The sequence below is a fragment of the Macaca fascicularis genome, chromosome 10, assembly GCF_037993035.2.
Source record: "Macaca fascicularis isolate 582-1 chromosome 10, T2T-MFA8v1.1".
Lineage (NCBI taxonomy): Eukaryota > Metazoa > Chordata > Mammalia > Primates > Cercopithecidae > Macaca > Macaca fascicularis.
This window is the reverse complement of record NC_088384.1, coordinates 23,923,147-23,949,015: the sequence shown is the minus strand read 5'-3', so window position 1 is coordinate 23,949,015 and position 25,869 is coordinate 23,923,147. Positions and strand designations below refer to the sequence as shown.

General features: G+C 51.0%; 1 protein-coding gene across 1 annotated transcript in view; it reads right to left on the bottom strand.

Moving 5' to 3' along the window:
- Positions 1-1,529: 1,529 nt before the first annotated feature.
- The window catches only part of MN1 (MN1 proto-oncogene, transcriptional regulator), a 54,141-nt gene continuing 29,801 nt past the window's right edge, over positions 1,530-25,869 (bottom strand). Inside the window, exon 2 of the mRNA XM_005567714.4 lies at positions 1,530-4,381. Within this exon, the coding sequence (XP_005567771.3) occupies positions 4,200-4,381 (182 nt within the window). The 3' untranslated portion in view covers positions 1,530-4,199. The remainder of the gene's footprint in view (positions 4,382-25,869) is intronic.

Here is a 25,869-nt window from a genome sequence, read left to right as displayed (position 1 = left end):
CTGTCCACTCTACAGCCAAGAAAACTGAGGCTCAGAGAGAGTACACTGCCTACCACCTGGAGACCCAGTGCCCGCAGAGGTTTTTCCACTCAGGATTCCAGCCCCAGTGACAAAGCAACTATGGCGGGTAATCTTCCTAAATGTGTTCTTTGCTCCTGAGATAGGGAATTTCCTGGATGTCATTAAACATTTTACCAGCTTAATGCCAGTCTGGGGAGCTTCTGTTAACACACTGCGTTAGTGTGATGTTTTCCGGGGTAGAGTCATTGGAGATATGTGTAAGCTATTTGCCTCCACACTGAATGGCCGCACCGCAGCTCTCAATCTGCCGCCATCATTTCTGACTCATCTTCCTGCTCCAACCTGGCATCGGGCCCACCTACATTAGCCCTCTGGTCTGCTGCGGGCTGTGAAAGAAGGTAACTGCACCTGTTATAATTATGTGTAAAATAAGAGTTCAGACGTTCTGATTCAGCAGTCTAGCACAAGGCCAGAAATCTGGAGTTAACAAGAGCCCTTAAGTGTTTCTGCGGCCAGGGTTCTGTGGACCATGCTTTGAGAAACACTGAGAGGTAAAGGTCCAAAAGGGAAGAACAGGGAGGGTCTGTAGTGGCCTCAGGTCTGAGGCTGCAGATGCTGGAGTGAAGCCACTGCCCAAAGCGTGGCCCATAGGCAAACCGATCCTTTTACAGGGCTGGTGCTCACAGTGAGCTTCCAGCTAGATGTTACTTGCTCCACTCTAGAAACAAAAAACTAGGGGCTTAAGCCAGTTAAGCCGCTTGCCCAAGGTTCGTGGCTGTAAGCAGAGGAAGCAGCATGCGCCCCAGGACAGCGCGACTCCAGACCGCCATCAGCTGCCCTGTGGTCAGGTCATGGTGCTGATGCTAATGCTTTATGCTTATGAAGCACCTCCTACGTGTTGTGTCCAATACATTGTCTCCAATAACCACCCCATGAGCTAGACCCCTTTCAAAGATGAGGAAACGCTGGAGCTGAGAAGCTGCATAACTTGCAGGAGGTTCCCAGGCTTACTAGGATCTGAAACTCAACACTAGAACTCAGAAACGTAAGCATCACCCTACACAGCCACTTGGGGGGCACTTCCCTTGCCCCTCCCTCCTACATGAGTCAGATACAGGGTTCTTGGCTCCCAAAGGATCTTTCCCCCAAGGAGACGTTGGGCAATGTTCAGAGAGTTTTTTTTTTTTGGTTGCCACAAGGGTGGGAGGTGCTACTGGCATGTAGTAGGTGGAGGTCAGGAATGCCGTTCAACCTCCCAAAATGCCTAGTTGCCCCCTTTACACTCCAGCAAAGAATGAACAGGCCCAAAATGTCAATAGTGCCAAGGCTGAGAAATACTGAAATGACCCAACTTAGGACAACATCAGTACACACACACAGACACACACACACTACAGCATCCAAACCTACACCCGTACATCCCATAGAATCTGAAGAGATTGATGTAAAAAGGGGATAGAGTTGGGGGGAAACAAAGCAAGCAAGCCCCACCCACAAATATACCACAGTCACCATTAACGTCATATTTATTGTTATTTAACTGCTCAGGAAAACATATACAGGTATATACAATATGCAGGAATACAGAAGACTGCACTTTACATATTTTTTTAAAAAAGAAAGAAAAAATAACACTCAATTTCATGAGCTATTGTCACAGTCTTCCAACCAAGCATTTCAGAAATGAATTTCTTTTAAGAGTCAAAAAAGATTACAGGATTGCCTAACACACAGCAGAGTTAAGTTTTCATATTTTACATGTGCAATAACATTTTCGTTTTCTTTTCTAAAGAGTTTGCTATGCAGTACTGATTACCAGTGTTCGGAGTCTAGTGTGTTGGGTGTGTTTTTCATTTACTTTTATTCTTTCCATTAAACCAAATTTAATGAAATAACATCCTTTTGCTTAAGGCTATTTTTAAAGCTGTTTCATTCTGGGGGTCGTGGGGAGCGAGAAAGTTTTTAAAACTTCAGGGGTTTCCGAGGTTGCCAGGACCATGAGCTAATTGGCAAAGTGTTGATGACTCAACGCTGGGAAAGTCAAAGACAGAAGTTAAGACACTTTGCTCCCCGGCCTTAAGCAATTAAGGAGAAATCATTCCTGTTTCAAAAGTAAAATGGTGAAGCTCTCAAACAGCTGTACACTGCAGAATCATAGCGGTCACGGAGTTTTGTCCACAATACGGTCAACTCTCCCACAGCCCACGGTGGGGGAAAATTCTCTTCCCTTTCCATTCCTTTTGTAGCAGAACGCAGGAACTGCCTCGGCTCATACCTTTCTCGCTGATCAATTCATGCCACCTGCTTTGTCTGCCCTCTGAAGCCGGGGTTTGCCCCAGGTCAAGACTGCCCAGGCAAGAACCGCAGACTCAGACCCCAGCCAAAAGGGCCGGCAGAAGGAAAGAGGGGAGAAGGGAGGGGAAAGAGTGAGGTTTTTCTGAAAGCTCCTCTCCCTTTGCTGAAGAGTTCTTTGAAATAAACAATGTGGGTGTTGTATGGTGAGCCCAGAGCCTTCAGGTCACTTGCTAAAAAAAGCCCGGATCTGCAAACTCTGAGGACCTAGAGGGGGTGGAGGAGCTCAAAGTGGAGCGTTTTAGTAAGACAGGCTCGATAACAATAACTGAAATTAAATATAACCATCACCGATTTGGGTGAAGTGGTATCAGTCACTTCTTGTCTAACCCACCCGGGAATCTATATGCCCCCCACCACAAGCCATAAATGGCTTTTGCAGGCATCAACAGCACCCAAAAGTGCCTGTCCATGACAACCACCACTCATCTCTGCTCAAAGCAGTTATTCCTTTGTGAGATGCTTGAGACATGGCTCTAGTTTTGCAACAGGGTAAGATTCCATCAAAAGTTGGGGAGGGGGCAGAGGAATTCCAGGGTTCAAAACTAAAAGGCGTAGGAATCAAAGTCATTTTGTTATATTCTCTTTCTTCATCCTCTAGCCCTCGGGAGTCTGCAGATCCCTGCAAAGAAAGACACCCGGGCTCAGAGAAGGCTGAGCAGGCTGAGCAAGAGGGTGCCTCATCCCTCCCGGGGGTGGGGTTGCCCAGGTTGGACTGGGGATGGAATGGGAGAGGTGGAGGAGATACACACAGTCCCCTCCTTCTTCCCTGGGATGCCCGGCCAGGAACAGCTTTCAGAAAAGGGAAAGGGCTGAGAACTCAGCCTCCTCCAACTCCAGCGCCCGAGGCACAGCTGGCCTGACTGCAGCAAGGACAGCAACCTGGCTCCAAAGACTGCAGGCTGGGAGCACACCATCCCCCATGCAGACCAAAGGCTGCTTAGCACAGCGTGAAAATGCAGGGCCTGGGCATTTGCGAGGAGGCCCAGAAAAGGAGAGAAAACACTACTGTCGAACATTCCAACTCCTTCCCACAGAGCAGAGCTGGACACGTCCTCACGTCCATCGCAGAGAGGGGCGGCTTCCAGCAGGAAAAGAGAGAACCCAAGTGGAAGGGAACTGAAGGCTGAGCACTGTGTTTGCAGGAACGAAAATATATTTTCTTAGGGAACAGACAAAACAAAATCCCAGGCGGAATACCTAAGGGGGGCATTCACTGTTTGGCTCCTGCCTAACTGATGACACTTGGGTGTCAATATATAATATTGTGAAGACAATTTGACTTTCACCCGGCAATATTCCAGAACTACTATTCTCCAGGATTTCCATTTTAATAAGCAGTGAACAAAGCAAAAAGAAAATAAAAGGGGAGGGGGGAAGAAAAGGAAAAAGAATAAAAAAGAAAGCAACTCTTGTCTTATTATGAAATAACAATACTTGGACATACAGCAGCATGAAAATAAAACAAGGAAAGAGGTCATCTAAAAAATGTATGCCAAGATTACCGAAACATGGGGAGTATCTAGAGGAAAAAGGCTTAAGCAAAAGTTTGCTAACTGCAGAAGGGTTAACACTGGTAACATACTGTGGCAGACAAGTTTCTTTTTTAAAAAAACTTTTGAGATTCCCCCCCCCCGTTTTAAATTAACCCTTTCCGGTCCATATGCCACTAAGCAGGTACCAACCTAGAGAAAAAAAAAAAAAAATCATACACTCAGCAATAGTGGCCCTTTCAAATTAACAGAGGGGTAGGGTCAGGTTGAGGGGGAAGGAGACAGAGAAGGGGAGGGGAAGGGCCTGGTAGAGGAGGGGGTCTTTCTTGTCATTCAAGTTAGGGCGGCCACAAATGTCCCGAATCTGTTGGAGATGTCAGAATGCAGGGACCGCCAGGTGGGAACGGAGGCCCGAGCCTTGGCGTCACCCACGTCGTCTGTGCAGTGGACAGACAGGCACTGCAAGTGGCTGCCAGGCTGGGTTGCTGAGGCCTTGTTTGCCGGGAGGTCGTGGGCTGTGGAGAGAGAAGGAAGAGAGGATATTAGTGGCACGCTCATCTCTGAGGGACACCATAATGGGGGCCAAAGTGGCAGAGGCATACAAGGGAGGCACCGTCCACGCCCTCTTTCCATGGCTAAAGCTGGTCCCAGAGGATGTAGAGATGTTGTTTCGAATCCTCTTGCTGTTACCTCTGATTCATCTGTGAGATCTCAGCCAAGGGAAGACCCCCCTGTTGGGCCTCAGTTTCCCCACTGGGAAATAGGAAAGTGAGGCAGGATAAACTCAAGAGTTTGCCCATCTCTGATGCACCAGAGTTCCCAAAAGATTAACTGGACATGATCTAAGTCAGGAATGCTTCCTGGAGGAGGGGCATCTAAACTGGGCATCAAAGGATGTGTAGGAGTTCGCCACATGCCGTGAAAGGGTGGAGGGGAGGATTGTCTGGGTCCAGAACACAGCCTGTTTGTGTGTCATCCTCTGGACAGACATTTGCTCAGGGTCTACCATGAGCTGGGAACTTTCTTAAAATGTGCCAGACTGCATACCAACTCCAGGAGTAAGGATGATCACCTCTGCTTTATAGCTAAGAAAACTGAGACTCAGAGAGGGAAAATGACTTGCCCCAAGTCACATAGGAGAAAGTGTGGAGTCACAGCACCCTTCCCAGAGGAGCAGGAAGGATGGAGAAGGTGCCTGTGGACACCCAGCTTGGCACAGCTGAGTCACAAAGACTAGAAACCCACAGCTCCCCAAGCCCCAAGTGCTCCCCACTCCTCAAGCACTCCCCAAGCCCCAAGCACTCCCCAGGACTTTCCAATTGCTCCCTTTTCAGCCCCCTCCCACCTCTGAAGGTTCTGCCCCTCACTGGTGTGCAGGGGCTGAGGCTCCATGGAAGTGACTTTGAGAGTGAGGACATGGGAGAGGAGGAGCCCTTCAGGACACCTGCCTATGTCTTTCATTCCCTCCTATGCTCTGGCCATAGCTTTCTCAGACTCCATTTTACAGATGAGAAGTCTGAGCCCCAGAAAGGCACAGAAACTTTCCTGGGGTCACACAGCTCCAACGTAACAGCTGAGAGAATCCAGTTCTAGCTCCACAAAGGGACCCGAGGCCAGTCCCCTCCTCTGAAAATGGGGGTGTCTGCCCGGCTCATGCACCTCCTTATGATGGCTAGTCAACTAGGCTGTTAATATGTACAAGGTGTTTGTATAAACTATAAAGTGCTATCTTCACAAGGACAGAGGGTGAAGTGTTCAGAGCAGGAAAGACAGAGAATCTGAGCTCCCCGGTCAGACCAGCACAAAAGCACCATTCTCAGCTGCTACATGAAAGGACTCTGGGTGCCTGGGGTGGGGGAGTCTATTCCTCTCCCATACCCTTAATGAAAATCCCCCGATCCCCCTTCTCATTGAGTCACACAATGCCAGAAAGCACCACAGATCACAGGGATGTCTGTGTTAGACGTGCTTGAGGAGAAAGGAGTCTGACAACCATTCACATCTTAGTATAAATTAGACCAGAGCAGGCAATTTGCAGGACTTCTCATTTACGGCTACCATGTGACCACTGGCTCTGTCCTGAGACCTGCCATATGTCAATGAAGAGTCTCATTATTCTCATTTCCTAGAGTCTGACTTTAGAGTATGCCCACGGTCACACAGCCTGGAAGGGACAGAAAGCTGGGTTTGAATATGGGCTGATGTTGAATTTCTGCCTCAGTAGAAGTGAAAAAAAGCTGAGATTGGGGGCAGGGGGCTCTGCTCCAGGTGAGGGAGCACACCCAGATACTGAACTCCACGACCGGCCTGCCCTCAATCCTCTGTGCAAGCCCAGCCAAGGGCCCTGTGCCAGGCAGGAGTCACCCGCCCGCCCTGCCCTCTGGGATTAAGCAGGAGGCCTCCCTCAGGAGCTGAGCCACTGCGTGCAGAGAAAATCCTCCCAGAGGGATGGGCCCAGGCAGTTGAGGACAGGCCATGACTAACTGGGCTTGGGGCCCCCACCCTGGAGCCCCAGAGACACCTTGCTTTGAGATCTGCATGCTGGGAGGAGCTGGAGCTGGGGAGGAAGGCGTCTTCCTTGGCCACTTCATTCATTCATGCAATTAACATGCCTTTATTGAGGACCTTCTATATGCCAGGCATGGTACAAGCCTGCGGATCTAGCATGGAACAGGATAGACACTGTCCCCACCCTTCTCCTGGAGCTGATGGTGAGGCCCGGAAACAGTATCTCTTTGTGACCAAAGCACAGTCACTTTGGAGTCACAGCCCCACTACTATGTGGCCAAGGCTCTTCTGGACCTCAGTTTCCCCACTGGTAAAATGGGGATGACGTCATCTCCCCTGGGGCCTTGTAATGGCCTGGCACACAGAGAGACCCCCAAACAGTGCTGCTGGGGCTGTCTGTCGTATCTGGGAGGGTCAGAGGTGAGGGGGGCTTTGCAGCCACTTAGAAGCCCCTAAAGCCCCATTACTTCCTGGGGCCCAGCCAGGTGGGCATGTTCCTGGCCATGAAACAGGAGTCTTTGCCCCATTTCACAGAAGGAGAAACTGAGGTTCTGAATCCAAGCTTTCAAAGCTAGTTCGTACTGGTGAAATCTGGATGCTGTTAAGATCCAGGTATCGCCTGGATACCTTCTTCCTGGGGAGAAGGTACCCCAGGAAGCTTAAGGCATCAGAGGCAGGGTTTCCAGGAACATGGCAGGCCCTGGATTCTGGCAATACTGAGGCACAGTGCCCGAACCTTTGCTCTTGAACCCATGCTTGCCTTGTTCCCAGTGACCCCTCCACCCTCCCCTGCTTAATATCTCCAAAGGAATTTTATTCCAGCACTGCAAGATCTGGATTGGCGGGGGTGGGGTGAGGGAAGTAGTATCTGCCACAAAGAGAAAGAAAGAAAATCTGAAAGGGGGTTATTTCCCCAACTTTGCACACATTATCTCAAGGAATGAACACAGCAATGCTTGTGCCCACTTTACAGATGAGGAAACAGACTCCGAGGGATAAAGCTCCTTGCCAAAGGAGAGAGAAACTCTTTGCTCTGGGGCTGCAAGCACCCAGAAGGTGAAAGAAAATTCCTGAGCAACACACCGGGCAGAGGAAGCTGCGTCTGCCAAGCGATGGGTAAGACAGACCCAAATGGCCAGATTTTCTAAAGATGCTTTCAGACATCAGCGTGCGGTGTGCTAATGCCAGAAACCATTGCCGTTCTTATTAGGGGTGGACTTAATGAGGGCGTCCCAGGCACACAACTGAACACTTCCGTGTATTATCTAACTCCATCCCCCAGCAAGCCCATCAGTGGGGGGGCCCCTTCTCCCCACCCTGGCAGGGCCACCCTGGGCTCAGAGAGGGCGAGAGGCTTGCCAGATGTCACAAAGCATGGGTGCAGGATTCCCCAGCCTCTGCCTAGAATGAGCAAGAGAGCCTACCAGTCTGGTATCCACAGGGAACATTTTTAAGAGAGAATATTATTCTTCAGTTCTTGACAACCCAAGCATGACCGAACTCATCCTCCCGCCGGATTCATTCCAGCTAGGGGGACCTAACACGCCCTCAGACCGCGGCTCCCCAGGGCTGCCGAGTCGCTGCCGATAAATCAGTCTCACGGAAGCCGCCTCAAGTCACGGCCTGCCCCAGCTCCAGAGAGGCCCTCAGTCTCCACTCCCTGAGGTGGCAAGCATGCCAGCCCCCACACCAGGACCCAGAGATAAAACCACCCCCTTCCCAAGCTCCCAGGGTTGAGGGAGACCCTGGAGTCACTCAGCGCCCGGCACTGGCAGACACCACAGAACCCAGTGGGTGCTGTTCTGTTTTCCACTTGATTATCAGCCTCCCCCATCAGACTGTGGCCATGTGGAGAGGGGCAGGTTTGGCCTGTTCACCTCTGGATCCTGCATGCGCTGGGCCCTCAGTTGGGTCCAGTGCACTGACTGTGAAGTGCCCTTCATCCCCATTTGACAGATGAGAAGACTGAGGCTTGAAGGGGCAGGAGCTACCCACGGGTCACCCAGGGTCAGGTCACCAGCTCTAGGGGTGTGGCTCTCTCCTCTCAGCCCAGGATTCCCAGCTGGTCAGGCCAGGGTGGAATCCCAAATGCCCTGTACCTAGGCAGCTCCTGTCTGCAGAGCCACAGTTTCCTCATCTGCAATTTGGGGATGGTGATTCCTGCTGAGTCCGGCTAACAGCAGCGTGGGGCGACCTCACAAGAGACTGGCAATACCATGTACATATTGGGGGGTCAGTCCCAGAGGCTGGGGCGACGTTGTCTCAAAACAGATAACCTTTCGTGTGCCTCACTTGATTCAGGCAGTACTGGGCGGGGACGGGGGGGCGTGAGGGGAGGGGCCTCTGGTTCTTGGGGACTGATGGGCACGCCTGCCCAGCAAGGAAAGACTGAAGGATGGTTTTTAAGGACAGATACGATCAGAAAGAACCACCTCACGCCCCATGCCCAGGGTCAAGGCCCAGAGCTGAGACAGACACCCCTGCTGTTTCTCCTCCCAAAAGCACTTCTCAGCTTTTCTTCATGGCACAAATCCTTGCTGATCTTCCAGCCTCTTCCTACTACCCCGTCACCCCTGCCCTGAACACCACAGCATTTCTTCTGGTCATCATGCTGCAGAGGTTCCGGCTGCCCCCTGCTCACCCCGCTGCAATCACAAGACCCACGTCGGACGCTGTCTTCCAAACTTCTCCATCCACAATGGAGACAGTAAGTTCCATTAAGGGAAGGAGAGAACCAGGAGCAGGTGCCAAAAAAAGCAATTGCGTGCATAACTCCAAGTCACTCCGTTTCTCTTACAGGGTTCAACAATGATAGCGGCCACCATTCGTGGAGCAAGGAACTTTTGGGCACATCACTTCATCTCTCAGAACCGTGGCTCTACGAAACGGGGAAAATAATAGGACCGGCCGTCATGGAGGCAGTTAGGAGAATTTAGTGAAATGATCCATGCAAAATGCTCAGCACGTGGGGCACTCCTGCCAACACTGGCTCCGAGTACAGCCTGTCGATGTTGTTGGCCAGCCTGCAGGTGACAGTGGGGACCTGCAGGGCTGGGTCCAGGGAGGGCTGAGTGACCCTTCTGCAGGCTGTGCCTGGGGTGAAGGGAGTATGGAAAAGAGGGGACGTTTACCTGGGGATGTTGCATTTTAAATTTTGCTTCCAGAGATGCCACCCACCCGTAGAGGGGGCCGAGTTTTCTTTTTTTCTTTAAAGTCAGCAAAATAGGCCTCATCATCACCCTGCTCTGCACTAAAATCCCCGGACCAGGTTTCCATGTGGGTGAGCCACGTGCTCAGGCGTCGTGAGCCGGGCGGAGGTGGCTGCCACCTCCCACGCCAGGCAAAGGGCTGCCTTGGTGGTTCTCCCAGCCACAGTTCCACCATTGAACCCCAGGGAAGGAGACTCCTGACCCAGCCACCTCCTGCCCTGCTGCCTACCTGAGGGAAAGCCAGGGGCATTTGGGGGGAAGGACAGAGCCCAACAATTGCCCATATCAAGGGCTCCCTGGGTACTCCCCCAGAGCATGGCCCAGGCCAGGTGCTAACCTCTTCTGTCATATGGGAAGAATAAGAGAACCTACCTCACGGGCTGCTAGAAGGATTAAGTGAGATGATAGCTGGAAAGCCTTCAACATACGGTGAGCCCTTTGTCAAAAAAGGGTAGCTGCTCTGACACTTACCATTCTTCTGTTGTTGCTGTTGCTGTTTTTCTTTTAGAGACAGAGTCTCACTCTGTCACCCAGGCTGGAGGGCAGTGGCACAAAAAAAAGAACTCACTGCAACCTCAACCTCCTGGCGTCAAGCAATCTTCCCACTTCATCCTCCCAAGTAGCTGGGACTATAGGTGCCCACTACCACACCTAGCTAATTTTTTAAAATTTATTTTGTAGAGATGAGGATCTCACTATGTTGCCAAGTCTAGTCTTGTATTCCTGGGTTCAAGCAATCCTCCCATCTCAGCCTCCCGAAGTGCTGGGATTACAGGGGTGAGCCACCATGCCTGGCCACGTTTTTCCTTCTAATCCCCTAACCTGGTACTACTGTTGCTCTTTACAGATGAACTGAAAGACGGTCCAGAGAGTCAGAGCCTGATCAAGGTCACACGGAGTCAGAGGCAGAGCCAGGCCTGCAATCCAGCCTCTGGTTTTCGTTTTGTTTTTTGTACAGATGGGGTCTTGCTATATTGCCCAGGCTGGTCTCAAACTCCTGGGCTCAAGTGATCTGCCCACCTCAGCCTCCCAAAGTGCTGGGATTACAGGCGTGAGCCACCACGCCCAGCCCACTGTTACTGTTCTTGGCACTGGAGGCAGCCAGAGCTAGAAGTGCCATGTGCTAGCTTCGTGCCATGGGGCAGTTTCTTCGTCCCTGCGGGTGCTGGAAGCTGCTGAGGCTGGGGTCAGGGTGCAATCCCAGGCCGAGCCAGAGAATGAGAATTCCGGGCGTATTTTTAACTCGGAGCTTATGTAAGAAGCAGTGTGGGCCCCAGCACACAATAGCGGATGACTCTCGCCCAACTCACCCTCGCTGGATTCCGACAAAGGGAAGTGTATTTTGGTTTTTCCTTTATTTGGACCTGGTGCGGGGAGACATTGGGTTCTGTGACAGCTGCCACTCAACTGGGGGGCTGGGCGATGGGCCTGGAAGCTGAGGCAGGTCTGGTGGCCACAGGGCTGAGCCACCACCTCTTGGAGCCTTCGTGCTACAGCCTGGGAGTCCCTTAGCCCCCCCTCCCCACACTTATCTGTGACCCCCAGACCTTGGCAGCTTTTCTGTTCCTCACCTCCTTAGAAGGGCAGGGCCACTGCATCCAAGCCAGCCCCAGGCATTCCAGGTCACTCTTCACTCTTCCCCATCCCCCACAGTCAGCCCAGGCACCAAGGAGCGAAGAGGTTGCCTCCAAAGTCTGCCCACTTTTCTCCTGCCCCACTGCCCTACCCTGGCCCACACACCCACCATCTCCTGCCTGCAGCTGCCACCTTGCCTCACTGCTTACACACTGCCCTCCAAACCCGTGAGCTGGAGGAGTTTCCTGAAGCACCAACCACAGCAGGCCTCTCTCCTGCTTGAAACTTCCATGGCTCCCCAGTACCTCCTAGCTTTGCATGCCCTAGCCCGACTCCCTCTCAGGCCTCCAACCTCATCTCAGCGCTTTCTCCTGCACTGCAAGCCCCAGCTATACATTCCCTCAACAGAGTCCTGATCCTTCCACCTCCACACCTTTGCTGCTACGGTTTTTTCTGCCTACAGCACCTGCCCCTCCCCACCCCAGGTGACTCCAGCCACCCTACCTGGCTGTCAGCCCCATGGCGATGTTTCCCCAATGCCCCTACTCTGAGATATGTACACTTCTCTCCCTGCTGGCAGACGGCACCCTGGCCCCGGCTACCATGATGGTAATGATACTGCTAGCTGCAGCCTGGCTGGCTTCAGGGACATGCTCACATATCTCGCTCTGGCAGAGGGGTGTTCTGAGGTCAGGGCCGCTCACCAACAGGCCACGAAACACAGAAAACATCACGGGGGACTTTGGAGTCAGATGGCCAAGGTCTGTATCCTGGTCCCTGGCATTTTTCCCAGCAGCTCAAGCTTGGGCAAGTCACTTTCCCTCTCTGAGCCTCACCTTCCTTCTCTGTGAAATGGGAAGGGGATAAGGTTCCATTGTGCCTGGCATAAGGCAGGTGCCCAGGAAAATGCTACCAGCTATCAGGGCAGACAGAAGTCACAGGAGTAGACAGTCTTGCCCAGTAGAAAGTACCGTCACAGGCTATTTTTTTTTTTTTTTTTTTTTTTTTGGGACAAGGTCTAGCTCTATTACCCAGGTTGGAGTGCAGTGGTATGATCACAGCTCACTACAACCTCTGCCTCCCAGGCTCAAGCAATACTCCCACCTCAGCCTCCCAAGTAGCTGGGACTACAGGCGTGCGCCACCACGCCCGGCTAATTCTTGTATTTTTTTATAGAGATAGGATTTCACCATGTTGCCCAAGCTGGTCTCGAACTCATAAGCTCAAGCAATCCACCTGCCTTGGCCTCCTGAAGCATTGGGATTATAGGCATGAGCCACCGTGCTTGGTGGTCACAGGCTTTTGACTGCAGCGCTAAGACCTGTCTCCAGGAACGCACCACTGAGAATGTGGAGGACTTGACCCCTGTGGAGTTGGCCCCCCCCGGCCCAACTAGAACCCATTTGCAGGGCCCCTCAACCCCAAGAACGACCCTGCCTTGGCTGCCTGTGCACACTTGATCCCTGGGCCACGTCCCCTTCCATAGAAAGATAGATGGGGCCTGGGAAACTCAAAGACTCTGGGCTCAGGGGCAGAAACAGCAAATCTCAGCCAGAAGTCAGAGATCAGAAAGAGGGTCTACATGGCCACCAACCAAGTGGGAAAACAGCAAATCTTAAACTTCACGGTTGGCCCCCACCCTAACCCTCCCATACACGCATCAGCTTAGAGGTTGTCTCAGCTCTGAGCTTGGAGATCTGAGTTCAAAGCCCACCACAGTCTGAATCTCAACTCTGCCCCTCACTAGCTCTGTGATCTTGGGCGGGTCTACTTGCTGAGCCTCAGTTTCCCTATCTGTCGAAGGGGATAACAATCCCTCTAGTGACAATGGCCTGGAAACCCTGAGGGCCAACATGCCCACGTGGCTCCCACCTACTTCCTGGCACACAGTAGGCACCTGGTAAGTATTTGTTAAATGTTTTAATGAATGGCTCACATTTTCATCTCAGCTCTGTCCCCTTGCTTGCTGTGTGATCCCCCTCTCTGGGCCTATTTGGCAAGTCACTAAAATGACTAGTGGTTTGGGTAAATGTATAACTCTCCCCACAAATCCCTTCTATCCCTCTGGGGCAATCAGATTTCACATTTCAGCTGGGTGAGGTGGCTTACATATGTAATCCCAGCAATTTGGGAGGAACAGGTGGGAGGATAGCTTAAGGCCAGGAGTTCGAGACCAGCCTGACCCTGTCTCTGTAAAAAGCTTTTTTAAATTAACCAGACATTGGCTGGGCGTGGTGGCTCACACCTGCAATCCCAGCACTTTGTGAGACCGAGGTGGGCGGATCACTTGAGGTCAGGAGTTCGTGACCAGCCTGGCCAACATGGTCCCATCTCTACTAAAAATACAAAAATTAGTCGGAAGTGGTGGCGCATTCCTGTACTCTCAACTACTTGGGAGGCTGAGGCAGGAGAATCGCTTGAACCTGGAAGGCAGAGCTTGCAGTGAGCCAAGGTAACGACACTGCACTCCAGCCTGGGCCACAGAGTGAGACTCCATCTCAAAGAAAAAAATATATATATTAACCAGACATGGTGGTGCATGCTGGTAGTCCCAGCTGCTTGGGAGGCTGGGGCAGGAGGATCTATTGAGCCCAGGAGATTGAGGCTGCAGTAAGCTGGGATCATGCCACTGCACTCCAGTCTGAGTAACAGAGCAAGACCCTGTCTCTAAAAAAAATAAAGAAATATTTTACATTTGATATAGGCAAGAGGCTGGTCCAGGAGTTCTCCCTAAGTAAAGGCCACTGAGACACCTTGACCTGAGCTCAAGGAACCACCACCCACAACCCCAAGGATGGGGACTGAGGGACAGTGGCCAACAGCCTGAGTGACACTTCAAGCACCCCACCAGGGCCACGCAGAGCCCGAAGCAGGCCCAAGGGACTAGCCACTCCTTGGCCCAGCCCTGTGCCTGTGTCTCCTGCCCTTTCTCTCCCCCTCATCAATGACAACTTCTAGCAATAATATCACCGTGGCAATCGAGAAAAGGAAAAAGGAAAACAGACCACGTCTCTATGCCAGTCAGTTCCAGGGCGTGACCGTGAACATGGCCTGCAGGCTCAGTCAGTCTCAGTGAATGACCCCAATACCCAGTGGGAGAGAGGGCCCGACACACTAGCCCATTTTACCGCAGAGGACACTGAGCCTCAAGGAGGTGATGCCACAGGCCCAGGGTCACACAGCCAGCCAGTCGCAGAGCCAAGGTCACACCCAGAGATGTCTGATGTCACAGTGTGTGGTTTTTATCAAAGTCGTATGAAAAAGGGAAACATCATTGGCCAAAGTGACTGGCTCAATCTCTCCCACCCCACCACCACCCCCAATTTCTCTCTTGCAAGCGTTCTCCTCCTCTCAATCTGTCTCGATCTTGCTCTCTCTCTCTCTCCCTCATGTCTTGCTCTTATTCACCCTCCCTCTGTCCATCATCCATCCTCTCTCTCTCCCTCTCTCTTCTTCTTCTTCTTTCTGCCCCTCCATCCATATCTCTCTCCCTCCCTCTCTCCTTCTCCCCCTCCCTCTTACTTCCTAATTCTTCTTATTTCTCTCTCTCTCTCTCTCTCTCTCTCTCACTTTTTGGGGAAAAAGAAAACAAACCCGAGGCTCGCAGATGGGATGAGAACTTCCCAGGGTGACACAGAAGCTGAGGACAAAACCCGACAGCCCCCCGCCCCTTCAACTCTTCTTCCCTCACCACTGATGTCACCGCAGTTTCATCTGCAACCTTCCCCCATCTGACAGGAGACAGCACACGGCGGGGACAGGGGCTCCTGGGGGCAGGGAGGGCCTGCATTCCCTTTCTGCCCTGGGCACAGAGCCAGGTGCAAAGACAGCCCCCCAACTCATGATGGGCGGGAGGGCCCTACAAGGCCCCCCCTTTCCAGGCCCCACGAGGGTGAAGCAGAGGCCTCGCGCCGGCCGCTGCAGCAGTGCAGTCTGGTGAGAGACTGGGCCAGGCCCCTGGAAGCCTTCGGAAATTAATTTGAGTTGACTTGGCTGAGGGCAGCTGTCATTTAGATTGAGAACTGGCCGAGGGCTCCACGGAGGAGAGGCTGCAAGGACATCATCGGAACCAGGCTGCCAGGAGCTGGGGGCAGGACCGGGAAACGCGGGAGGAGGCTGGGTCCTGGGGACCGTCCCTGGCCCTGAAGGAGGGGATGAGGTGGTGCGCGACAGCCACGGATGGCAGGATGGACAGAGCGGGCTCCTCGCACCAGGCCTGGGTGTCTCTGATTGGGCTCCTTGTCCTGGCACCTCCGGCCACGCAGCCAGTGACCTGTGACAGATGCAGCCCTGCACACCCCCGGGCCACTCCTGACCTGTATGCTGCTAAGATGTGACAGGCCCCGGGGGGCTGAAGGCTGGTCGCTCAGCCTGCACCTTCCTCCTGATAGCGGCGTTGCCAGGGTGCTTATGCAACAGCACAGCTCGTCAGTTCTGGGGAAATTCACTCCTCTGAGCCTCAATTTCCTCATCTATGAAATGGGGATGGAGACAGTATCGTTCTCATAGGAGGGAGGGCCCGGGGGCAGTGCAAGCACAGTGCCAGGGACTGACTTCACCCCATAAATAGTAGCTGCCACTCCGGAGAGACTCTCAAATATAATAATAGTATTTGCTGGTAATACCGGTAATGCTGGTAATAGTGTCACCAGTAAGTACTATTATTATATTTGAGAGTCCCTCAGTCCTGTCTCCAGCACAGTCCTCCTGCTCTCTGTTTTCTTGCCTTCTTGCCCAAGATTCACCCACATAGTGTTAGACCCCATACTGAGTGGCCCTGAGCAGGATGCTGTACCTCTCTGAGCCCCGGCATGCTCACATAGAAACTGGAGCAACTAAGCACCAGTGCTGACACCTCACTGAGCTCCTAGCATTCTGCCTGGCAAGTGGTAAGTCATTCAACAAATAACGATTTCTATTTATTAAAAACAAAAACAAACAAACAAAAAAAACAAGCAAACAAATAGAGGCCGAGTGCGGTGGCTCACCACTGTAATTCCAACACTTTGGGAAGCCGAGGCAGGAGGATTGCTTGAGCCCAGGAGTTCAAGACCATCCTAGGCAACATAGCAGGACCCTGTCTCAAAATAAAAATAAAAAATAAAACATTAGCCAAGTGTGGTGGTGTGTGCCTATGGTCTTAGCTACTTGGGAGGCTAAGGTGAGAGGATCAGTTGAGCCTAGGAGCTCGAGGCTGCAGTGAGCTGTGATGGTGCTGTTGCACTCCAGCCTGGGTGACAGAGCAAGAGCTTATCTCGAAAGAAAGAAAGAAGAAGAAAGAAGGAAGGAAGGAAGGAAGGAAGGAAGGAAGGAAGGAAGGAAGGAAGGAAGGAAGGAAGGAAGGAAGGAAGGAAGGAAGGGAGGGAGGGAGGGAGGGAGGGAGGGAGGGAGGGAGGGAGGGAGGGAGGGAAGGAGGGAGGGAGGGAGAGACAGAAAGGAAGAAAGAAAGAGAAAGAAAGAAAGAAAGAGAGAGAGAGAGAGAGAGAAAGAAAGAAAGAAAGAAAGAAAGAAAGAAAGAAAGAAAGAAAGAAAGAAAGAAAGAAAGAAAGAAAGAAAGAAAGAAAGAGAAAAGAGAGAGAGAAAGAGAAAAAACAACATTCACATTTATTTGGAATTAGAACCTCATTGCTTCCAGCCCATTGGAGGAAAAATGAGGTTCAGTGCAAGTCTGGATTTTCAAAACACACATTTTCAAAGTGCTGATACTTTGGGTGCAGGTCCTGTGGAGCACCTGCCTCATCCCCCCATCCATGGGTCTGCCAGGAGTTCTGCGGTGTTTTCCTGTGTCGGGTCAGCACAGCTGGCAAGGGGCCGGCTTACCCGCGTAAGTTCCCACGCACTGCTTCATCCCCGGGGAAGGACTTTGCATAGGGGTCAGCTGTGCACAGTCACGCACTTTGGAGACAGAGGCCTGGGTTTGAAATCCATCCCTGCCACTGTGGGGTTGTGGGATCCTGGATCAACCACTTCGACGCCTCCATTGCCTCCTCTGAAAAATGGGTTTGGTCATTCCTTCCTTGCAAAGAGGGGGATGAATTGGTACCCAACCGACACTCAAAGTCCTGCTACCGTTGTCAATTCCCCAAGCCTGGGCCTAGGGCAGCCTGGAGGAAGGGAGTCCTCGTGAGGCCACTAACAATGAGCTGATCACAGCCACAGGTGTGCCTCCAGCCATGTGCTGGGCACTGAGCTCAGAGAGGGGAACCCAAAACAGCTCCCACCCCCAAGAGCTCCCACCCTATGGGAGAGGCATTCCGGTAAACATGAACCTGCAAAACAGAGCAGGAACTCCACCAGAGCAAAAGGCAGGCCTGTGTTGTGAGATCTGAGTGGAGAACTGGGGATCCCGGAAGACTTCACAGAGGAGGGGGTGTGCAAGTTGGGGGTTAAGAATGAGTAGCAAGCTCTGCGGGAAGAGAAGGCAAGAGGAGCACTCCAAATCCAGGCGTGACTCCTTCCAAAGCAAGAGACTGGCCCAGGGACCCTGATTTAGGGATGGGTGTGAAACGAGGGAAGAGGAGGCTGCAAAATTCAAGTGAGGTCAGTCACGGAGACCACTGGAAGAAGTTAGACCATGGTCCTGCTACCAATGGGGAGCCAAGGAAGGCTTCTGAGCAGAGAAGGAGCATCGAGAATCCATCAAAATTAATAAAGAGGCTTGCACCTCATGCATCTAGCCTTGCCATAGAACACCTGACTTAGAAACATACTCCCATATTGAGAACCAAGTCCCTTGTATTCTCCAACTCTGAGCAAGGTGGGGGGAAAGAGTCCCACTTCCATGGGAACAGTACCTTGAGAGAGCTTGGGTCTCACTGGACTGGCCCGGTGCCCAGGGCAGCTTCTGAGTCAGATGCCTCTAACTTGGGGCCCCAAGAAATTCAGCTTAGTTCCTCATTCCAGCCCTGCCACATCTCAGGCGGTGACCTCTACAAAGGACTCCACCTCCCTGTGCCTCCGCTTCCCCTCTGCATGATGGATGTGACCATCATGCTCTGTGCATTACATCACCAAGTCCTCTCTGAGGCTACAGGTAGGGAATCGGAAGCCTGAGAGGAATAGGGACCTGTGCCAGGTCATCCAACAGTGAGCAGAAGGGTTGAGGGCAAGTCACTTAATCTGTCTGTGTCTTGGTTTTCCCATCTGTGAAATGAGATCTTAGACCTACCGGGCAGGGCTGCCAGGAGAATGACATATGATAATATTAACAATAACATAATTACAGCTAGTACCTATCACATGTTCATTCTTTCAAATTCAATAATTCCTCATGTAACCTTGGAGGAAGCATCTATTCTCTTAGTCCCATTTCTCAGATAAAGACCCTGCTAGGGTCAACCCACTACACCCCACAAATCAAAACTGGCCCACTCCCTGTTTTTGTAAATAAAGTTTTATCAGAACACAGCCCCGCTCATTTGTTTACATTTTGTTTATGGCTGTTTTCCTAGAGGTGCATCAGATTGTAAGCACTGGGGCAGAGCTCTCCAGAGAAATGGTTAACCAAATATCTGGGCACCTCATGACCCAGTCAAGGTAACACATAAAATTAACCATCACAGTGTATAACCCACAAACCTAAAATATTTGCTATAAATAGGGCCCTTTGCAGAGAAGGTATGCTGACCCTTGAACCTGAGGCTCAGAGACGTGATGTCACTTGTCCAACTTCGCATAAGAGGAGGTTGCAAGCCAGGTACCCAGTAGGTGCTCAGTCCATGCACCTGATCTATGAAGATTCATGCTGTCACTTTTAGGGAGTCAGAAATGTCCTCGTCATTTGCTATGGCCCTCAGCTTCCTTCTTGGGCTACAGCAGAAACCTCTCTTTCTACTTAAAAATCAATAGAATATTATTAGGAGCAGAGGGTTGCTGTTAAAAAAATAATAATCATAATTCCAGAACACATCCATAAAAAAGGAGAAAGGTGGGTTTTCCGAGGCCGAGTGAGTCGGCCACGTCAGGCAGGAGGGGGACTCACGCGGGGGCTCCCAGCACTTACCCCTGCAAGGCCTCTGAGGAACCCCATGTGGGCTGTATTGCCTGCCCAGCAAAGAACAGTTCAGCTTCAACTCCAAAAGGACAGAGTGATGGGCAAAGTGGACAGTGACCGGCCAGGCAAGCGAGAACTGGGTGGACGGTAGTGGGTGGAGCACTGATCCGGGGCTGGCCCAGATTCTCTGCACAGCCCTGTGAGAACCAAGGCCACGCAGCAAAAATGGCTGAGCCTGGACTCGAACCCCGGTCTAGTGAGTCCAGAGGCTGTGTCTTCTTACCCACTCCCTGGTGTGTGCCTGGTGCAGGGGGTGGAGAGAGACAGGGGGAGCAGCAGGAGGTGGTCTGGGCTTAGAAGGAGCTGGTTAATTATTTCCATTAAAACAACGGGGAACAAAGCCCCCGGGGTGCCTGTACCCGGCACACCTATCTTCAGTGGCAACCACCCTAGCGTTCCGGCAGATCCAGCTTTTGGCTTTCCAGGAAGAAGTGCGCCTGCCGCAAACAACCCCCAACTTGCTTTCCCTCTGGACTGGGCTCTCCTCCCCAACTCAGGAAGCCAAAGCTGGGCTCTGCCGGAAGCTGGCTGTGTGATTTCAGGCGCATCACTTGCCTTCTCTGAACTGATCTCCCCTTTGAAAGTCACAGGAGTGTCAGCTGCCAGGACCAGAACTCCGTGACCTAAAGATGCCACCCAAGTGGGTGTTCCCCATCCCAAATTATCCTGTGGACTGCTGGAAAATATTCGCTGGTCTTTACCTTGGGGGCGGGAGAGAGGATTGAGCGATGCTGACTGCCTTGGCTCTCCATGCTCTTGCTGGGCCTGCAACGCCCACTGTCGTCTCTGGCGCTGACCTGGGAAGGTGGCGTGTGGTCTCTAGGGGAAGGTGGGGGCCGCCACACTCCTTCCAGCAGAAAGTGTGGGAAGAGGCGGGTGCAGGGGAGCAGGGTAAGTGACTAAGTCAACCCTGGCCTCACCTTCTGTCAGATTTTCTACAGACAAGACAAATTTTGCAACACCTATACCCTACCTCTCAGGATTTTCCGGATTTGGCCTATGTCTCTGGTATAGAGAAGCAGGATTAAGCCCCAGCGCCTCTTCCTCCAAGGGCGGAAGTCACAGCCCCTTGTCCCTGTGGTCTTCTGAGGATGGCAGAACCAGACCTAGGAAGACTGGGCTGGCAGATGCTATTTACTAGGGAAACCAAGGCCATAGAGGGGTAAGTCAAGGGCAGAAGTGTGACTAGATCAGAGGATTTTGGCCCTACTGCCAAAGCCAGCACTAGATTCCCTCCTCGTCCCGAAGGCTTAACCATGGAGCTTGTGGTACGCTATCACTGAGGGGTGATAGCACTATTCCTGTCATCTGTGCCGCCTTCCTGGACCACCACTTTCCTTTCTCTCTTCACCTGGCTAACTCTTCTCCATCCTCCTTCATCAACGAGGCCTCTTCCAGTCCCTCAGTGGGCTCCAGTGCCCCTCAGACTGCGACACTTCATGCCAACCCTAATTGTGCTGAACTTTTCCTGTTTGTCCTGCTCTTTGCCATGGCCCCAACACTATGAGTTCCATGAAGCTGGGGGCCTTGTATCACTTGTATCACCTATTTACTCCCCACTCTGACTGTAGCACCTGGCATATAGTAGGCCCTCAGTGTGCTGACTACATCAATTCCCGGGAACAGGAACAAGCCCTAAAGAGTCCCTAAAATGAGAAAGACTCAAACCACATCACCCGAGCCTCCAGACAGACCTGAAAAGGAGCTTTTCAAGGCTTCCTGGGTGCCAATAATACAAGACTTCATTGGAAGGCTTGCCACATTTACTGAGAGGGGCGACAACTCTCTCACAAACCACCTAGAGATTGAGGAATTATATCCACTCACTTCCCACAACCCCAACCCAGCCAACAGACTTCCTTCAAAGTTTGAAGGTTAGACTTCTTGTTTATTTTATTTCATTCATTTATTTATTTTTTTGAGATGGAGTCTCGCTCTGTCGCCCAGGCTGGAGTGCAGTGGCCGGATCTCAGCTCACTGCAAGCTCCGCCTCCCGGGTTTACGCCATTCTCCTGCCTCAGCCTCCCGAGTAGCTGGGACTACAGGCGCCCGCCACCAGGCCTGGCTAGTTTTTTTGTATTTTTTTAGTAGAGACGGGGTTTCACCGTGTTAGCCAGGATGGTCTCGATCTCCTGACCTTGTGATCCGCCCGTCTCGGCCTCCCAAAGTGCTGGGATTACAGGCTTGAGCCACCGCGCCCGGTCAACTTCTTGTTTATTTTAGACCCTGCTGGTGTGTGCAAAAACCCCAAAATGGAGGTGCCTGTAATAAAGACAAAAACGCAGGAGTCCCCTGGCATGAGCTGACAAGGGCCAGCAATTTCTCCCTGCCCAGGGTGATCACCCAGAAAGGCCACTCTCCCAACCAACATGCCACCCAGCCCTGAGACTGGACCTACAGGGATAATCTCTGAGATGAGTTTCAAGTCAATTCCAAGCATGGAAATTGGTGAAATTACCCTCCACCGCTCCAACATCATCTCTGGGCAGGAAGGGTGGGGCGGGTAGAGGTGTTGGTTGAGGGTTTTGGGGGTTTTGGCAGAAAGAAAAAAAAGAGAGAGAGAGAGAGACAGTATCAGCACATTGGAGGCTAATTTTTTCCCAGGGAAGAGAACCACATGCCAGGCACTATTCTAAGCATTTCATGTATATTACTTCATTGGGTCCTCCCTTCAAAGGCAGGGGCTGTTATTCCTTTTCAAAGGATGCAGAAACAGGTTCAGAGACGTGGGGTGACTTGCCCAACACCACACAGCGAGGGAGCTGCCAACTCAGGATGAAGCCACATCAGTTTCCAAAGCATCTTCTACTTTTTCCCCACACCAGAAAGAGAGAGAGACAATGGGAGGAGGAGGCAAGAAGGGAGAGAAACAGGGAAGGGAAAAATAAAACACGTCTCCCACTCTCCCAAACACCCATCATCCTGCCTTCCCCTTTGGCCCGCCGACTCTGCATCTGGAAATGCCTTCCTGTTTCCTGGATTGCCACAGGGAGTAAGAGATGGGCATACTCATCCAGGGGTTAGGGAGTGGGTCTGATTCAGGCCAGGTCTCACCCACTCACAGGGTCTGAGCCATGGAGAACCAGGCCCCCAAGGAGGCATGCAATGCAAAAGAGAAAAGCGTTTACCCTCGTATGCAGAGCTCACCCACCTGAGCAAAACTCCTGCAGAGGTGGTTTCCAGCTGCCTGTGGGTGGAGCTACAGAGAGTGCTGCTTGGTGTCGGTTGCCAAGCAACAGGCTTTCACCCAAAGACCCACCCAGACTTTATGCACACTGGGGTATAAAAAGTAGATGCCTTGGGAGCTCCTACAAGCTCAGGAGCTCTATGAGTCTAGAGTTGGGTTGTCCAACACGGTAGCCACTAGCCATGCACGGCTTTCACATTTTTTAAATAAAATCTGAAAACTGGCCAGGCATGGTGGTGCACAGCCTGTAATCCCAGCACTTTGGGAGGCCAAGGCAGGAGGATCACTTGAGCCCAGGAGTTTGAGGCTGCAGTAGGCTATGATCATGCCACTGCACTCCAGCCTGGGTCACACGGTGCGACTCTGTCTCTAAAAAAATTAATTAATTAATTAAAAATAAATTCCTCATTCATGACTAGCAATATTTCAAATGTTTGACAGCTGTGTGTGGTCAGTGGATACTGTACAGGACAGGGCTGATGGAGGACATTCCCATCACTCCAGAAAGTTCTGTGGGACAATACTGATGTAGAAAAATAATCTACAAACTCTCTCCCAGTATGCATCAGTGGCTGCCATGACAACTAATTTTCTTACAAAAGGCAAAGGCCCCATCAGTTTCAAGTAGGCAGGTTCCATAGACTGATGTAAATTCAGGGCTGAAAGGAGCTGGTCATCTTTTCTAGGATTATCAACCACCCGAGGCTCCCACCAAAGCGTATTTCACCTTAAGTCCATGGCAGACATTGCTAATCAACTGCAGCACTTCCTCCTAGGGAACCCGGACACGGCTTCAGAGTCTTTCTTGACACAATGCTGCAGGTCGCCAAAACTAATCCAGATTAGCACTTGATATTGAATCTGTAATCTGACCTATTACAATCACAAAGAGGGAGAAACTGAAGCCCAGTGAAATACAGTGAATTGCCTGAGGTCAGATGATGAGTCAAGGCCAGAACAGGATTAAAATTCACACCCCCAGCCTCCTGTTCTCCCCCAGCATGCCTCCCCAATTAAGGCTCTAGATGGTGGAAATTCGCAATCCTCAGAAATGAGGCTTGGAAATGCAGTGGCTGAGAATGAAGTAGAATGATGATAATAACAAAGCAATAACATCAAGGATGCCCTTTTTTTTTTTTTTTTTTTTTTTTTTTTTTTGAGATGGAGTCTCACTCTGTAACCCAGGCTGGAGTGCAGTGGCGCAATCTCGGCTCACTGCAAGCTCCTCCTCCTGGGTTCATGCCTTTCTCCTTGCCTCAGCCTCCCGAGTAGCTGGGACTACACGCACCCACCACCACACCTGGCTAATTTTTTTTTTTTTGTATTTTTAGTAGAGACAGGGTGTCACTGCGTTCGCCAGGATGGTCTCGATCTCCTGACCTCGTGATCAGCCAGCATCAGCCTCCCAAAGTGCTGGGATTACAGGTGTGAGCCACCGTGCCCGGCAAGGATGCCAATTTTTTTTTAATCATCTGCTATGTGGCCAGCCCCAAGTCTCAGTTTTCACTGGTACCTTCCTTTATTCTCATGTCAATCTATAATGTATTGCATTACTATCCCCCAGATCATGATGAAAAGGAGAGTCGATGGCTCAGAGAGATTTGTCCAAGGCCACATAGTCACTAATTGGCAATCATAATCCAATATTGACAATGAGCATCCAGGGTGTTCAGCACTGACCATGCACAATTTCACAGTCCTCATCCTAACCTAGAGAACACAGTCCAAGCTTCATCTTACAACCTTCCCTCCCAAATCCCTTCTGGCCAGCAGAGCAGATAGCTCCCACAAGCCTTAGCCACGAGGCAGTGCAAATGCTGGTCAGCTGTAACCTGGATTTGAGAACCACTGAAAGGATGACGGAGAGAGATTCTTGTCACCCCAGAGTCACGGTCCATAGACAGTTGGGGGTTTGAAAGGCAGTCATTTCCAGGTTGAAACACTGAGGCTCAAGGGAAGACAGGACTGACGTGGCTCCCAGTCCAGTGCATTTTCCAACACGTAAATTTCTGGAGAAGACTCTGGGGCCCGCCCAGGCAGAGAATCATGTGGATTCAGGATCCACCTCTGCCTTGTCCCAGCTGTGTGACTTTGGACAAGGCACTTTCCCTCTCTGGGCCTCAGTCTCCCTGCAATGGAAGTAATAGTCCTGCCTTGATCAAAGAACATACGAAAAGTTTAAACATACAAGCATAACGTGAAAAAGAAATGATTACCACCGAACTTCACAGTACAAACCTGGTTATTTTATTTTGTTTTATTTTATTTTATTTTATTTTATTTTATTTTATTTTATTTTATTTTTGAGACAGGGTCTTACCTTGTCACCCTGGCTGGAGAGTACTGGCATAATCACAGCTTACTCTAGTCTCAACCTCACAGACCCAAGCAATCCCCCACCTCAACCTTCCCAGTAGCTGAGACTATAGGCATGAGCCACCATGCCCGGTTACTTTTTTTTTTTTTTTTTTAAAGTAGAGATGGGGTCTGGCTATGTTGCCTAGGCTGGTCTTGAACTTCTGGCCTCAAGCAATTCTTCCCACCTCAGCCTCCCAAAGTGCTGGGAATATAGTATGAGCCACCACATCCAGTCCCTGTTTTTAACTTACTCTTAAATATGCCCATAAAAGGTGTTTTGAGTCCAGAAAATAATAGTCGTCGTGTCCATTTATTTGGCAGTTTGCCTGTGCTGAGCACTGCATTAAGTACATTTCATCTGTCAACTTGGGGGTGGCAAACCCAAATTTGGCCCAGTGGCCAAATCTGGCCCCCCATCTGACTTCTGGGTCTTGGAGGGTTAAAAAAAAAAAAACAACTCTACAACCCCATGAGCTAAGAATGTTTCAGTGGGGTTTTTCCCCTAACCTTTTTTTTTTTTTTTTTTTTTTTCTTTTTAGAGACAGGGTCTCACTCTGTCATCCAGGTTGGAAGGCAGTGGCATGATCATAGCTCACTGCAACCTCTGTCTCCTGGGCTCAAGCAATCCTCCCACCTCAGTCTTCCAAGTAGCTGGGACTACAGGCACATGCCACCATGCTTGGCTAATTTTTTACAGAGGTTGGTAGGGGTTCTCACTATGTTGCCCAGCTTGGTCACAAACTCCTGTCCTCAGGCCATCCTCAGCCTCCCCAAATGCTAGGATTATAAGCATGAGCCGCCACACCTGGCCTTTTTTCATTTTTTAATGGTTGAAAAAAAGTCAAAAGAAGACACTTCATAACAAATGAAAATTATATGAAATCCAAATTTCAGTGTCCATAAATAAAGTTTTATCAGAACACAGCCACACCCATCCACTGGCACACTGTCTGTGACTGCTTTTGCATGACAAGGAAAGGGCTAGGTAGTTAAGTAGAGACTTTATGGCATGCAGAGTCCAAAATATTTACTGTCTGACCCTTTACAGAAAAAGTTTGCCAACTCCTGTGTTAACTCATTCCATGGTCAAAGTTACACCCATTTTAAAGATTG